General features: G+C 38.5%; 1 protein-coding gene across 19 annotated transcripts in view; it reads right to left on the bottom strand.

Moving 5' to 3' along the window:
• The window catches only part of LOC119786788 (receptor-type tyrosine-protein phosphatase delta-like), a 295,024-nt gene that overhangs the window by 95,729 nt on the left and 182,888 nt on the right, over nucleotides 1-16,407 (bottom strand). For all 19 annotated transcript variants that reach the window (XM_038290329.1, XM_038290332.1, XM_038290335.1 and 16 more), the window contains one exon: nucleotides 1,518-1,667. In XM_038290329.1, the coding sequence (XP_038146257.1) occupies nucleotides 1,518-1,602 (85 nt within the window). In that variant the 5' untranslated portion in view covers nucleotides 1,603-1,667. The remainder of the gene's footprint in view (nucleotides 1-1,517; nucleotides 1,668-16,407) is intronic.

Here is a 16,407-nt window from a genome sequence, read left to right as displayed (position 1 = left end):
ATGCTCTAAAGGGCTTAAACTGTCTGCTTTCTCTTTGTAGAAACATTGTTTGATCCTTCATCCAGTCCTTTTGTCTGGCCCCCCCTTTCTCCTTAAATCTGTCAATAAAGATATAAATACTGAGACAAAATCATGCCAAAACCCATGACCAATGTGTTAATGCGCACGCAAACTTTCTCGAGAAAAGCTCTGGATAAGGACCAAATGGCACGGATGAGACGCAAACATGGTATTAACAGAATCACACAAGCAGTAGAAAATTATCTGATTTGCCATATGTGACGTGTCTGTCCATGCCAAGCAATACAGTGATGGACAAAAACAACTGGCCTCGAATCAGAGCTGCGGCCTAACTCACACTCAGACTGGCACAACAGCTCAGTGACATCTGAAGTGGAGAGCTCTGAAAAATATGGCATCAAAGTCTGAATATATGCAAAGAAATTAGGGTATTCGGAATAAAAGTTTTAATATGTAGGAAATTAAAAGGCTTAATATTCTATGCATGAAAGCCATTGGTGAGATGATGAAGTTGACAAAGGAAACCTGTATTATTATTATACTGGGATTTTCTTAATAGTTACAGGTAGCATTTCATTTTCCAACATTTTCTATTTACTCAATCAATCAAAGTTTATTTATATAGCACTTTACAACACCAGGAAGACCAAAGTACGTCAAGGAAACAAAAAAATAAGGTAAACATTTACTGGATGATTGATTTATTTAACTTTACTTTAGATGACTATTTTGTTACGTCAACTTGAGATTAACTGTAAAACTACCTAGTTATTAGAGATTTTGTTAACGTTACAATCTCTAATTTGTTTTAATAAACCATTTAATAGGAAGGCATAACCAATAAATTTGTATTCTCATTTTCACCTCACCTCCCACTGGTATTTTGTCTAACCCTTAGTATTAAGCAATGTTGTGTTCATGTGTCTGAGGGCAGTCACTATATTTAAAATAATTAATTATTAAGATTCAGACAATATAGCATTTTTTGTTTTGAACATTTACATGTTTAACATGGCTATTATTAGCCAAAGAACACTCTCTGTTTCTCTTCTCCGGAAAGTTCACATGTAAAGCATTTTTCTTTTGCTTTTAAAGTAGCCTTAATGAACCACATATATATCTAGACACGTTGAAGTATCTGTTTTCCTTTTAAATAGCATCAGAAATCTCTGAAATAAATTTTCTCTGATTAATTTTCAAATACCTTATTGATGTCAGCAATTACCCATCTGAGTGATATTTCACCAATAATAACTTCCAAGTAAAAAGTTGTCATTTATAACCTGTACCCTTTATGTATGCTCTATTTAATGATTACTTTAACCCAGTTTTTCATCATCTTCTCCACAAAAGTCATGTTTAAATTATTTAATCTCAAAGCAAGTTGGACTTATAATACTAACTGTAATTTGGAACTTGCCATATGGCTACTGTACTGTTGTGTTGTCATGCAGAGGAGTGAGAAAAGGAGGAAACATCCATGTAACAGCACTCACAGTCAGCATCAGCGAGCAAGAGGAAGCTGAGGAGAAACAGGCCTGGACTGACAGGGAGCATCGTGGGATAGGTCGACACATGCATGCTGCATTCACCGTGAGCTCAGAGCCTCACTGAACAACAGGATGATAGAAACAAGCCTTTATAACCTAAGGAGAAAAAAGAGAGAGAAACAAGAAAAACATTAGAGAAAATTCAAATGAAGAAACCATCAGTTATATATTTATGCATATGTGTGTCTTTAGCGATATACAAGGTGTAAATATAAGATATATATAATAACATCCACATCACACTCAGACTAACAGAGAGTGTGTGAGTCCCCTCCAGGCCTCACACTTCCTGTCTGCAGCTGTCTTTCCTCTCCCCGCTTCATTAGGACCATACACTCATCGCCGGAGGTGTATTTCATATGCGTGAGGGTGTTTGTGTGAAAGCTCAAATAAAGTAGCTGATGAATTCGAAGTCATGGCAAACATGTTATGGCGAAACATTATGTTGCCTCTAAAATAGAGTTTTCAACTAGGAATTAAGGAGTGGCTTCAATGTTCTTTCTTTTTTTTGGGGTGGGGATGCAGGCTGCACTTCCATGTCAGATTTTTCCCATATGTCCATCAGAACAGCGTGAGTTAGGTTTGTTGAAAGGACTGGATGACTCTAAGATGGAGGGGTGGAAGGACGGACCCAGAGATTGATGGATGATGGGGAGATTAAAGTGGGAAGAGAATGGCTACGGTTATCTGCTGAGTGTTGGATCAACATTTACATCACCGCCTTTATTCTTTCATCCTTTATTTGCTTCCTTCCTTGGACTGCCTTTTTTATGGAGCTATTCTTCCTCAGCTTCTTATACTCTCTTTTTCAAACAATTCCCACAGTTGCTTTTTATATTTGTACAATACTTCAGTCAACTTGATGTTGTATTAAAGTGCTTTAGAAATGAATGCGGAATGGTAAGGTGTAATGTTTCAATCTCATTTTTGACTTTCTCCATTTGTGTGCCCTTGCATATCTTTGTCGATTAAGCACTAAGAAAATAAAGTATATACTCCTTACAAATGTCTTCCCTTTAATTTACCCATTTGTTTTGGTCACTCCGAAATGTTTCAGATCATTAAACAAATTTGAATTTCAGACAAAGATAAAAAACAAAATGCAGTTTTCAAGTCATGATCTAATTTGCGGCCAAAAGAAAAAAGCAATCAGAACCAACATGGTCCCCCACCCTAGGAATAATAAATATGCCTGACCTAAATGATGGGAATAAATTCTCGATGTTCTGCCAGAGAGCAGATTTCATGGTTTGATAAATAACAGCAAGCCGTCCAGGTGCTGAAGTAGCAGGGCAGCCCCAGATCATTGCAATAAAACCAGCATGTTTAACATGATAATCTTTTTATGCTATCACAGTTTAATACCAGATGTGACAAGAAGCTTTTAGGGTGGAAAAAAAACGTATTTTGGAGAAGGGGTGGGTGGGGATGTGTTGGGAGTGAATACCTGCAGTGAGATGAATACTGATTTAAGAGGTCAACAAAGCACTCAGCTGGCATTGTGTATGATATAATGTGATCTCAATTGATAGGTGCCGACTCTGACGCAAGCTCTGAGCCTCATATAATAGAATTGTTGACGTCAACATTTATCTGTGGAACAGCAGAACTGACCAGCTGGGATCAAGATTAGCCTGGGGCAGTAATGTTTCATCTTTAAGGAGGGAATGAGGTCTGACCCAGACTTCACCCCTCACCTCCCTTATGACCTATCAATCTGATCCACAAGTCCAATTCACCTCTCTGTATACAATCATTGCAATTCTGTCAGTCTTCATCCGTTCTATATGCCCTTCATTCACTGCATGGTCAATGCTTCCTTCTCTTAGGAAAGCCACAAACGCTTTAGTCTGTGTGATGCAATGAGCGCAAAGGGGGTCCTTGTAGTTTTTTTACATCGACAACAGTGCAGGGATTTTAAACTCAATTTTGGTGAACTTAGCATTGATTTGTTGTAAGATCAAGCCTCACTATGTGGCGGCTTTTAGGTCCAAAGTCATAGTTAGAAGATTTTTTTTTTGCATTTGTGTCGACAATTTTTAAAAATATTTTACTAAAACAAAGGTAGATGGAGAGCCATTTCCTATTTAATCGATCAATGTCGATTCATTACAGACTTCTATACTGTAAGGACAATGCAGATGAAACTCAATAGATAACACCATAATATTCCTCAGAGAACACACAGATGTATGCATTACTTAAACACTCTTCCATTACGCAAACCTACCAAGGTACGCTGTTCTAGTACTTTATATAGAATAAATGTTCAACTCAATTCAATTCATTTTATTTACATGTGCCAATTCCCACCTGATACCACAATAACATCAAATAAGCAAAATTAGGCCCTAATTAAAAAAACTATTTTTTTTTTGTTGGGGAGTCACTCTTTTTTAAGGACATTCCTCCATTTTTGTCCATTTAGATAAGCATAAATTGCTTTAAATTCAGATTTTATTCTCTTACTCACTGATGCCATTTTAGCCCATCCTTTTTGTGCTGTTGGATCATGAATTCTGACCTGAACTGAGGCAAGCCAGCCCCGCAGGTCTACTTCATGTTGTCTGACAGTTGAGAATTTTATAATCCTTAATCTGTTGCACTCAACTTTTCCAAAGATTTTGTCAGTTCCATTTAGCTCCCAATTAAAAGAAAGGGTATACATTTTCATATTCTTTAAAAACTATAAATTATTAAAAACACATTTTATATAAGTTATGTTTGTGTTTTATATTAGCATTTTTTATGATCTGAAAATTTTAAGTATGTAGTAAAGGACAAAAAACGGGAAAAAATTGTGAAGGCAAAAGTTTATCCCATACTGAAAATACAAGTTTTTTTGTATGAAGTTTCTTAAATCATATCACCCAAATAGAACAGGCAGATTGCTGCCGCTGTCCAGAAAAGGGAACCATGGAAAATGCAGTTTGCTCTTTCCATACTCACATCTTATGAACGGCTGAACTGTGCAGCACCCATGTAATAGAGTACGCCTATATGTTTGCATGATCTCCAAAACTGAACAGATTCAGCATCCGCAGTCTTAATCCGCCCCGCTCCTGAACAAGCCATCTGATTAAAAAAAGAGGAAGGGGTAGGGGCCCCAGAGCTCTTAGTCTGCCTCCAATGAAGGCAGAAAACAAATCAACCCACACTGGATTTACGCTTGGTTTAGTCCAAAACAATTGCTTTGGGATAACTTAGATCTCTCCCTGCACAAATTAAGTACCCTGCACTGATTTACACTGCTGCAGTAGGGAGGGGAACTATGCCTTACTGTATAAATTGATTTTTACTTTCATCCAAAACAATTTGAATAATAAATGAGTAATTAAAAAAATGTATGACCTATGATCATATTGTTTCATAGTAATTTATAATACAAGAAATGCACCAATCAGGTGACCCATCATGATTTTCTTTGATCAAATCTGACCAAAACCAGGCAGGAATAATAAAACAAACTAGATATCTCATTCTGTTAGCAAATGCATGAAGACAGAAATGAGGCACTGATCTAATCACTAAACATCTTACCAAGCAGCACTCATACATTTCTGTTTAAGTAAATGAAAAAAAGGTGTGTAAGAGAAATTTGCTTTAACTTGCCTTTATCAGAGTGACTCAAGCCTACGTCTATCACCTTTTTTTCACTTTTTTTTCAAACAAATGAGCTTTCAGTGTTATAGTTCAGCAAGTGAAAAGAAAAATAAAAGGTCTTATTGCTGCATTTCCAGCATACTTTATTTATAAACATGTTAAACTAAACAAAAAATGTTATAAAGTTGCATAAAATAAAATACCTACATTTGATTTTTAATTGTTTCATATTCCCTCCATAATAAGTTTTCTACAGATAATTTGCTGCTTTGGTCTTGAACAAATGGTCAGTGAAACTGTCAGATTAGCATGCCCCATCAGACTAGCATACCCACTGTCAATATGCATGCGCAAGTTGTCAGATTTACATACGTCTGACACTTCAAGTGGAAAGAAGTCGACTAGGCTACTTTATTTATGTGTGATATGATAAACAAAAAGTTGCAGTTGAATGTAAAAACACAAGCCTACCAGAAAAGCATACTGGAAGTCAAGTAGGCCAGTTTATTTACACTCACCGGCCACTTTATTAGGTACCCATTGCTAGTAACGGGTTGGAACCCCTTTTGCCTTCAGAACTGCCTCAATTCTTCGTGGCATAGATTCAGCAAGGTGCTGGAAGCATTCCTCAGGGAGTTTGGTCCATATTGACATGATGGCATCACACAGTTGCAACAGATTTGTCGGCTGCACATCCATGATGCGAATCTCCCGTTCCACCACATCCCAAAGATGCTCTATTGGATTGAGATCTGGTGACTGTGGAGGCCATTTGAGTGCAGTGAACTCATTTTCATGTTCAAGAAACCAGTCTGAGATGATTCCAGCTTTATGCCATGGTGCATTATTCTGCTGAAAGTAGCCATCAGAAGTTGGGTGCATTGTGGTCATAAAGGGATGGACATGGTGCAACAATACTCAGGTAGGCTGTGGCGTTGCAACGATGCTCAACTGGTACCAAGGGGCCCAAAGAGTGCCAAGAAAATATTCCCCACACCATGACACCACCACCACCAGCCTGAAACATTGATACAAGGCAGGATGGATCCATGCTTTCATGTTGTAGACGCCAAATTCTGACCCTACCATCCGAATGTCGCAGCAGAAATCGAGACTCATCAGACCAGGCAACGTTTTTCCAATCTTCTATTGTCCAATTTCGATGAGCTTGTGCAAATTGTAGCCTCAGTTTCCTGTTCTTAGCTGAAAGGAGTGGCACCCGGTGTGGTCTTCTGCTGCTGTAGCCCATCTGCCTCAAAGTTCGACGTACTGTGCATTCAGAGATGCTCTTCTGCCCACCTTGGTTGTAACGGGTGGTTATTTGAATCACTGTTGCCCTTCTATCAGCTCGAACCAGTCTGGCCATTCTCCTCTGACCTCTGGCATCAACAAGGCATTTCCGCCCACAGAACTGCCGCTCACTGGATGTTTTTTCTTTTTCGGACCATTCTCTGTAAACCCTAGAGATGGTTGTGCGTGAAAATCCCAGTAGATCAGCAGTTTCTGAAATACTCAGACCAGCCCTTCTGGCACCAACAATCATGCCACGTTCAAAGTCACTCAAATCACCTTTCTTCCCCATACTGATGCTCGGTTTGAACTGCAGGAGATTGTCTTGACCATGTCTACATACCTCAATGCACTGAGTTGCCGCCATGTGATTGGCTGCTTAGAAATTAAGTGTTAATGAGCAGTTGGACAGGTGTACCTAATAAAGTGGCCGGTGAGTGTATGCTTGATGAAATAAAACAAAAAGTTTTAGTCCAAGGTAAACAGAATGTAAAGCTAAACTGTTTTAAACACAGGCAGCCTTGCTTTCTTTGTTCGCTACTTCACACCCTGACCTACAAGCTAACCTGTCAGATTGTCATACAACGGTTAAGTGTATGCTAAACTTGCCAGGCTGGTCTGTAAATGTTACAGCAGTTGTTTAAATGTTCCTCTCTGCATGTGCACGCATGCATGCTGTATTACTTTGCTGATTTGAAAGAACACAGGCATAAAAACTCATGAAATCTGTAGTTTGGCAGACTGTTTTTAGTTTTTAAAGTTATCTGGTGTGTTCAGCTAAATATAGACCCGAAGAAAAGACAACTGGCAGCACAAATTTAAAACGATGCTCAGTTTTGAAATGAAATGACAAAACGATCTCCCAAAATTCAACATTGCCTTCGCAGAACATGTAGTGGAAAAACCTTAAAGCTCTGAGAAAACAGCAGAAGAGAGTTCCACAAAGAAACAAATGCAGGTGTTCCTTTTTAAAGATTTAATTTTACGGGTGTCAAACTGACAAAATACATTCTCCTCAGCTCAGCCAGACCATGAAGCTGCCACATCCCACAAATGGCTATTTTCTATAGAAACAAAACTAGTTGAACCTAAAATCTGCTGATCTTAGTCTCACTAAGTGGTAATACATTACACAAAAAAACCCAAAACAAAACAACAACAAAAAAACTTAGGTGCTGACCCACAAGAAGGTTCCTAACAAGTTCATTACCTAATAGGAATGATCTCTAATGCAGAAAAAACCAGGAAGCATATTGTATAATGTTATCTTCTTCATGGTTTTTCTTAGGGTAACACTGGTACTCTATACTCACATATAATCACATTCTTCAAAATATTTTTTAATACCCCAAAGGAAAAATATGAAAGAAAAAAAATAGTAAAATTAATACTAATAATGATCCTAGATTCTAATATAGCATCAAGAAAAAAAATAAATCTAAATTCTTATTATGACTAGAAATTTACAATAATGATAAATTGTAAAATAAATGCCCACCTCTACTACTGGCTAATACTTTTTTTTCTTACAGCAAAAAAGTTGGCCCATGGCTTCCAGGCCTCGGCTCAGTCTAAGGCGTGAGAGTTAACCAATCCTAAAGAGTTGCTCAGATATGATTTAGAAAAAGTAGGTAGATGGACAGAGGCCTGAAGTAAGTCCTCTCTCCCCTCCTACATGACAACCATCACCTTTGGTATTAGGATAGTGACCATCAGTGTGAGGGAAAGACCCTCAATGCAAGCGGCCGATCGACCTTCTCTGTAGGGTTTACCGTACTAACATTCATAGGTGGGTAGAGGAGTTCTAACAATGCAGTAGGAGGAGCTTAAAGTAAAGCTGCTGCTCATTTGATTCGAAGAGAGTCAATTGAAATTATCCTGAAATTTGACCATGTGTTTACCTCCATTAGAGGGTTTCCAGCAACGTCTAACCAGGTGGAAATCCGTACATGAGGGACTATATATCCCTTCTGAATTCTGAACACGTAAAGATGGGAAATAAACATACTTGCATGTATGTTAAACTACTTCTGCGCATGGTTTATCTACCACCGCACAACAAAATCACACAAGCGTAGAGAAACTGCCGCTTTAAGAGGAGAAATCACTATGCGCACGCGCCACCTCCACCATTGCGCAGTCGAGATCGTACTCGGGATCTCACCACGTGCATGATTTTCTATCCAGCAGCCACGCTCAAGGGCAGCTGCGCTTTCAAAAGCGTCTTTGCCATCTGACTTATTTAATCTTTCCACAAAGGAAAATATGTTTTGACAGGTTGGGTGGAGACAGACCTCTTCTAAAAGCCTCCTCCTGATTGGGGCTTGCAGACATGATCACAAAGGATGTAGTGTCAAGAAGGAGTGATTTTCTCCTCTCGAAGAGGCAGTTTCTTTTTGTGCGGTAGTAGATAAACCATGGGCAGAAGTAGTGTAACATACCTGTGAGTATGGTTATTTTGCTCGAGGGTGTTTCGAAATAAATGCGACGCCATACTTCTGGGTTTTCATGAAAAACTGGAAGCATTTCCACCTGATGGATGGATAGATGGACAAACACTTTTTAATTTATTCTCTTTTACCCGTGTTTACATTTTGTCCTCATTTAGTTATGCTTTTACTTACCCCGCTTTATCAGAACAGCATCACCTAAACCCCTTTCAAATGCCTAATGGCGTAATAGGAAACTGATACCACTTTGGAGTTTGTGTGCTTATACGTGAGTGAGTTTGTGAGTCCGCTAATCAGTCTAGCTGATTCGGTGTCACTGGAAAAGCCTGCATTATTTAGTATCTCACTTCACAGCATGTCACGTTAATTAAAAGGCTAAGATAACTTGATGGGGGTGTCAAAGGGATGGTGGTGATGGAGGCCAGATAAAAAGACACAGGAGGAAACGAGAGGAGAACAGATAAAAAAAAAAGCACAAAAAGATGATAACTAAAGCTTGGCGTACAGAATCCGACCCAAACAGATGCAGAGGAACTGCAGCCAGGAAGTCAACAGACTGTAATCTGGGTCTCTGTTGTTGTAGGTATTATTGAGGGACTGAACAGAAAGCCTTTCCCTGTGTGGGAGATTCTGCTGTTGCTGTGGATCACAGTCAGTACTAAGCCATTCACCTACATTAGGTCCTATCACTCAATTATACACCGTCTGTCTGCCTGGGCCTGCTGATATCTGTTACACTTATCTCTTGGATAGATTCTGACAGAACAACAGCTGTCTCTGAAGCTGAGGCTGAGGTTGTTTGTGCAGGATGGTCAGCAGAACACAGGGGTAAAAGTGCAAGGGTTAAGGAACGTCATTGCGTCATTTCATTTTACAGATAATGAAAGTTATATTTTAATGGAAACGAATCATGCATTAGCTTTGATTTTTGAACATCGAAGTTCTGAACCCATTCCTTTATGTAAAACCTTGGAGTAAATGAAAAGTCAATTGACTGAGAGATGGGACACCAAAGTTAACAGATGAGGAGGCAAAAGTGAGGAAAGGCAATTTAGAAAAGAGCCTCTGATCCAAAAATGGAATGGAAATAAAAAGACAGCGTGGGCGGATGATGAGAGAGAAGAGGGCAGACTACAAAGCGACGACATAGTACAGCTGGAAGGGATGTTAAGGAAGATAGAGACAAAGACAAAGGACAGATCCTAAAAAGCGTAGCTCAAGGCTAACCATGTGCCGTGGAAATGAACAGTGGGAAACCTAATTTGATTCCATATTCCAAAAGCTGAGCCACCAAATGCAATTAGACATGCTAATTAACTTATTCTGTTTGCCCTGTTGAAACGGTGGCAGACTGACAGATGCGTTACCAAAGAAGCCAATTTGTGATTGTTGCATCATATAGCTGGACAGAGAACAAGAAAAGCAAAGTGGGACAAACAAGCCCTTATTAAGGATTGGTGCTAACACCAAGTCATCTTACAGTGCCTTGAAAATGTTTTTACAAACCTTAGACAGCTTCAAACCTTTGTCAAGATACCCTAAATAAAATCTAGTTTAAAAAAGTTATCCCATCGGTAAATGGAATTCACCTAATTTAATCGTAATAGTACTGTCCTGCAAAGGCCTCATTGGACATTAGTTAATGAAGACTAAAGAGCACAAATGATATGTTAGAGAGAAAGGTTTAGGCAGTGTTAGGGTTATAAAAGCTCTGAACAATCTAAAAATGTTTGGCCTATCACTAAGAGTATGGCACAAAAGGAAGCCTACCCTACTAAAAGACGTCAAATGAAGCACATGGTAACTCTTGGTAACAGCTAACTTACTATTTGAGCAAGAGGTCCTAAACAAAGAGTGGCAAAACAAATGTCAATGTTGTAAGAAAGCCATTAGAGATCAGTTTTAAAGTTTGATAAAACATGATAGTGGCTGCATTATGCTGAGGGAGTGCTTTTCTTCAGCAGGACAAGACAAGAAGCTGCGGGAGTTCATTCGGGCTTATTTCAAACAACCTGTTTCACTGTGATATGACTCAGTTGTGGGATGGGAGTCATTATGTGAATAAAATTGACATCTATTCAAATTCTTTAGTAAACACACCAAGTTATACAATTTTAATACTTACTAAATTGTCCCCCAAAAAAGCTTAAGTCCTTTATACCTTCATTTTTACTTATTCCCAAAAAACCTTTGTAAATATTTTTGAGTACAGACCATCCTTTGGTTCTTCGACAACCATTTAAACTAATATTATTATTTTACAAAGCAGCAAAGTTTTGCTGCCCTTTCAAAAAAAGGAATACTAAAAAAATAAGAACAAACCCTTCCCTCACACTGCAACAAGAGAACATCACTGAAGGAAGCTTGAAGGGAGAGCTGTTTGATGTGTTTAACTAGCGAGCATGCATGCGCACATCAACTCATCCACAAGCTGATTACCAGTTATCTGTCATCTTCCCCCACGGTACACAAACAGACACAGACAGACACCACAAGTAAGCCCTCAGCCTGTTTCCAAGAGAAATGTTGGTGTTTAAAGGCCACAAGTCTCAGCGGCAACGTCTGTGGGGATGACACTGTGACAGATTTTAATTGCCTTTCTTCTTGAAGTGACTCACTCAGCCACCCAAGAGAAACTACTGTATGTGTCTACATACAAAAGGCTCTCCTTTATGCAAAGTGCTGTGTTTGTTTATTTGTGTGTGGGAGGTAAAAGACAGGGGGCGGAGATAATATCATCAATTTACATCAATACTTAAATCTGAGCAAATGAGAGATAACCAGAAGTCATGTTTCTAGCAATAACTGCATGGATTCAGTGTTCCATTGATAAACTCAAAGAGATCAAGTTGGATGCTACATGATATATACGGCCTGAAAGGTCAAAAATACCTGAAAAATAAGAGTTTTTCTGCAGTAGAAGTAACATCTCTGAAAATAAGACTTTTGTCAAAAAAATTCAAATATGGCAATACCAAAACAGGATAAACTTTAACTTAAATTGAGAAGTCAGCGGAATTTTCTGCAAAAATATAACAGTTCAATTTAAATCTAAGTTTCTTTCTTCTTTAAATAGGGAGGATCAATCTTACCCCTCCAAAAAAATCAGCAAATTCAGTGGTGTCTTTCAGACCTCTAGGAGAAGCATGAAATCAATAAGAAGGACGATGAAAGGGAAAACATCAAGATGAGACTTCAGCTTTGTCGTTTAAACAAACTTATCAATCTCCCCTTTTGTCAAACTCTCTCTTCATCCTTATGTTTCCTCTGAGCCTCTTTCCACAGTGTATTCTCTTTGAGTTTAAATCCTTCTATTTTATACTTATAACTTCTCAAAAACATTATATTCCAATATTCATCTTCTACTCCAGACCTTTCACCATAAATCCGTATGTTCTCAGGCTTTTTGGTGCTTTTGCTTGCATGAGCTGGACTAATCAAAAAGGGAATGCTAATCCAATCAAGTATTACACAGTAGTGATTCTTATATAAATGACACCCTAAGTGAACTTCTTCTCTGATGATGAGACCTGCTGTCAAAAAACAACTCACAAAGTGTGGTTATGCAATTTATCAGAACCATAAATACGCTGTAGTATGTCTATCTCAGGCTTTATAAATGCAGTCCAGACTCCTTCAATGTCAATAGCCGCACATTGTGTATGGCCATATTTCCTTTGAATGATTACTTTGAGCTCAGTTATGAGCGCTGGTGTTCATTCCCTATTGACTGGCCTTGCAGAAAAATAACAGAAGACTGACTCAGAGGGGCCAAGTGGCGGTGGAAATTATTTTCTTTAGTCTTGATGTCTTTTCACATTGGGTGTGTGCTGCACTGCCCATACCATACCACTGCTCCCATTTAAAACAGAGGGATTTGATGCAGTGTAGAAAAGCAAATTATTATTAAATTAATAATAATTAGCTCAGCCAAGGTTTCCTTTTATTTCAATTCGTACAGAAAAACGAGTAAAGCTTAATCTATAAAGTCTTTTACCTACTGTCGACTTCCAAGAGTTTTATAATGCATCTGGTAGATTGGTTGATAAATAAGTTGAAAGTGTTTCGTATTTAGATGTTACGCAAACCACTCTCTATCTGTTGCTGTGCTCTTCCAGTCAGATTTATATTTAAGTTTAAGGCTAAATTGTTTTTTTTTGTTTTTTTTTTTGTGTGCTCAAGTGCAGAATTGTGAGTTTCTGCGCAAATTTCTAAAACAAAAATCTAAATCTAAGATACATATTGGTAGGCATTAAAGACAATAGTAAACATTTTAATAGAGAAAGACTATTCAAGGTTGATGCATTTATTTGCATTTCAGTTGTACCTATTTATTTCCCCATTATAATGTTAGCACAAGCAGACCTGGTAATACATCACCCCTGCGTAACAGTAAGCCTCTGGATTGTTGCCTTTAGACAGGTAATTTCATCACATTAATATAAAAAAGAATGCAGAAACACATGTACTAAAACCCTATTAACATCACTGAACAAGCTACATTTTTTATGGACTCTACTTGATAACAGAGTTCAAGTTTGGGACTGCTTATATTGAGTCCTAAGATTTTAGACAGTTCCTTCACTCTGCATCATGCATCACTGGGAATGAAAGCATTAAGACAGCTGTGACTAACATGCCCATGCTTAAGCTCTGTTGCGATCAACTCTGGCATGCAGCCGTACATGATACTGAAAGAACCAGAGAGGGAGAGGGCTAGACAGAGATAAGTGAGGCTGAGTGGATTGTGAAAGGTGTGTCCCTGCATGTGTGTGTGCCGGGAAAGAAAAAGGGGGTTGAGGTGGTTTGGGGTGACAACATGTAATTACCTATTTGCACTGCTTTTAGAGGAAATCTCATCGAAGGCTAATTGAGAGGTGCATTAGTGAGAGGGGTCGTAAAGCTGGCAGCAGGACTGCTTCAGGAGACGGATGTTCGGTGGAAGTGAGAGAAATATGAGAGATGAGCTTCGGCTGAGGGGCGAGAAGGTTAAGGAGAGGGATTTGAATTGCGGCGCACAGAGGGAAGGGCTAACTAATGGAGGCAGAGGAGAGAAAGTGAGGGAATGTGGCTACTTTAGTGAAGCCAATCTGCATCTGTTACTGTGTCGGCAAGTTTTACGGTAAAGCTATTTTTAGCTGCAGCTATACACTTATACATACCCAGACAGGAGTCAATATAGGTTTATATTTCCTTAAATTGTCCAAAATTAAAAGAGGTTAATGAAAAGCAAAAATGAACTGTTGGCTAGATATTCAAAACAACATGTAAGGTGTTTAGAGAATTAATTAATAAACTAAACTGACCAGGCTCAGTGGACTGGTTTCAAAAGTAAGAGTGTTTGTTCAATAAAATGCTGGAGATAGAGTGTGGCTATTGCTTCGTTATGTCATTTGAAAGTAGTTGGAAAGAGGAAATTATTTTTAATAAACTTAATTTTGGTTAAAAAACAAAAACAAGCAGGTAGCTGGTTTCATTTGGGTAAAAGCTGTTTGTCACAATGTTACATTACCAGTTGACTTGGGTCCATTCACCTATCAGTTTTGTTCAATTAAATTCAGTTCAGTTTATTTATGTAGCATCAATTCAAAACAAATGTCATCTCAAAGCACTTTAGAGAGACAAATCTACCAGATCATACAGTGAGGTTGGTTCAAAATTTTCTAATTAAGGTAAACCAGCTGATTGCATCGACTCATTGGCTCTTCAGCCATTCCTCACACCGAGCATGCATGTAATGACAGTGGGAGGGAAACTCCCTTTTAACAGGAGGAAACCTCCAGCCGAACCAGGCTCAGTGTAAGAAGCCATCTGAAGAGGCCGACTGGAGTTCAAGAAGACAGAAGCGGACAAAAAAAAGGAAGCAGAAATGCAAAAAGTCCAGGAAACACACTGCCAGGCAGACAAACTCCGAGCCACCTCCCATGTTCCTGTAATTTTGTCCTTTCCGACCACACCTATTGCTTGCTGTAAATAAAACTGCTTTGTGCCAACACACCAAACCACTCTTTTTGTATCTTTTTGAGATATGTTTAGAAGGCATTGCATTGGCAATACTAAAAGTTAAGATAAAATGACCCTCTCTCTCTATATATATATATATATATATATATATATATATAGGATTATGTGAGCATAAATGAGGCAACTCCTTCAAGCTATTTAAATTTTCACATCCCCAGAAGTTCTGGGCGAGGAGGAGGAGTAGCAACAATCTTCCAGTCTGACTTACTGATTACTCCCAAAACAATTAATACCTACAACTCTTTTGAACATTTAACCCTTAATTTCCCTGATCCAAATTTCAAGGCAAGAAAACCTCTTCTTTTTGTAACTTTGTATCGTCCACCTGGTCCTTACTCTGAATTTTTAGATGAGTTTTCAGAGTTCCTTTCTGATTTGGTATTAAATACTGACAGGGTCATCATAGTGGGAGATTTTAACATCCATGCTGACATTGAAGGCGATAGCTTAAGAGCAGCCTTTAATGCTATCTTAGACACTATTGGCTTTGTTCAAAATGTGAATAGTCCCACGCATTCTCATCTTCATACTTTGGATCTTGTGCTGAATTACGGCATAGAATGTGAAGAAATAACAGTATTTCCTCACAACCCTGTCCTCTCTGACCACTTTCTAATAACCTTCAGGATTACTTTAACAGAGTTCTCCTCCCCCAAAAGAAGGTTCAATTTTAGTAGATCTTTATCAGATAGTGCAGTTATAAATTTTAAAGAATCTGCTTCACTTTCTCTCTGCTCTGTGTCACTGAGCAGTGCTGCAGAGTGCAAAAGCTTAGCTTATTCCCCTTCACAGGTTGATGATTTTGTTGATGGGGTTGCTAGTTCTCTGCGTATTGCCTTAGACAACGCAGCTCCTTTGAAAATGAAAACCATTAAAAATAGAAAGCTTGCTCCTTGGTTTAATGCAGAGCTGCGTACTTTGAAGCAAAATGCTAGGAAACTGGAGAGAAAATATCGCTCCACAGGCCTGCGAGAGTCCTTCCTAGTCTGGAAAAATGGTTTACTGCTGTATAAGAGGACCCTTTGTAAAGCAAGAGCAGCATACTTCTCCTCATTAATAGAGGAGAATAAGAATAATCCTAGATTTCTTTTTAATACAGTTGCCAAACTCACCCAGAGCCATAGCTCTGTTGAACCGTCCATTCCACCTGCTCTTAGCAGCAATGATTTTATGGGATTCTTTATAAATAAGATTGATCTTATTAAAAATAAGATCATAAGCACTCCTCTATCCGCGATTGTACCTGAGGTAGTCATGGAATCTGAACCGGGTTTAGACTGCTTTGATCCAGTTGAACTCTCTGAATTAGCAAAATTATTGTCTTCATCTAAGCCTTCAACTTGTATGTTAGATCCAGTTCCAACCAGGTTATTTAAGGAGGTATTCCCTTTGATCTCCTCCTCCATTTTAGATGTGATTAATCTATCTCTGTTACAGGGATATGTACCTAAAGCTTTTAAGATTGCTGT

Source organism: Cyprinodon tularosa, unplaced genomic scaffold, assembly GCF_016077235.1.
Source record: "Cyprinodon tularosa strain WSP-4 unplaced genomic scaffold, ASM1607723v1 ctg279, whole genome shotgun sequence".
Lineage (NCBI taxonomy): Eukaryota > Metazoa > Chordata > Actinopteri > Cyprinodontiformes > Cyprinodontidae > Cyprinodon > Cyprinodon tularosa.
The sequence above is the reverse complement of the archived record's forward strand: the minus strand, read 5'-3'. Positions and strand labels throughout refer to the sequence as shown.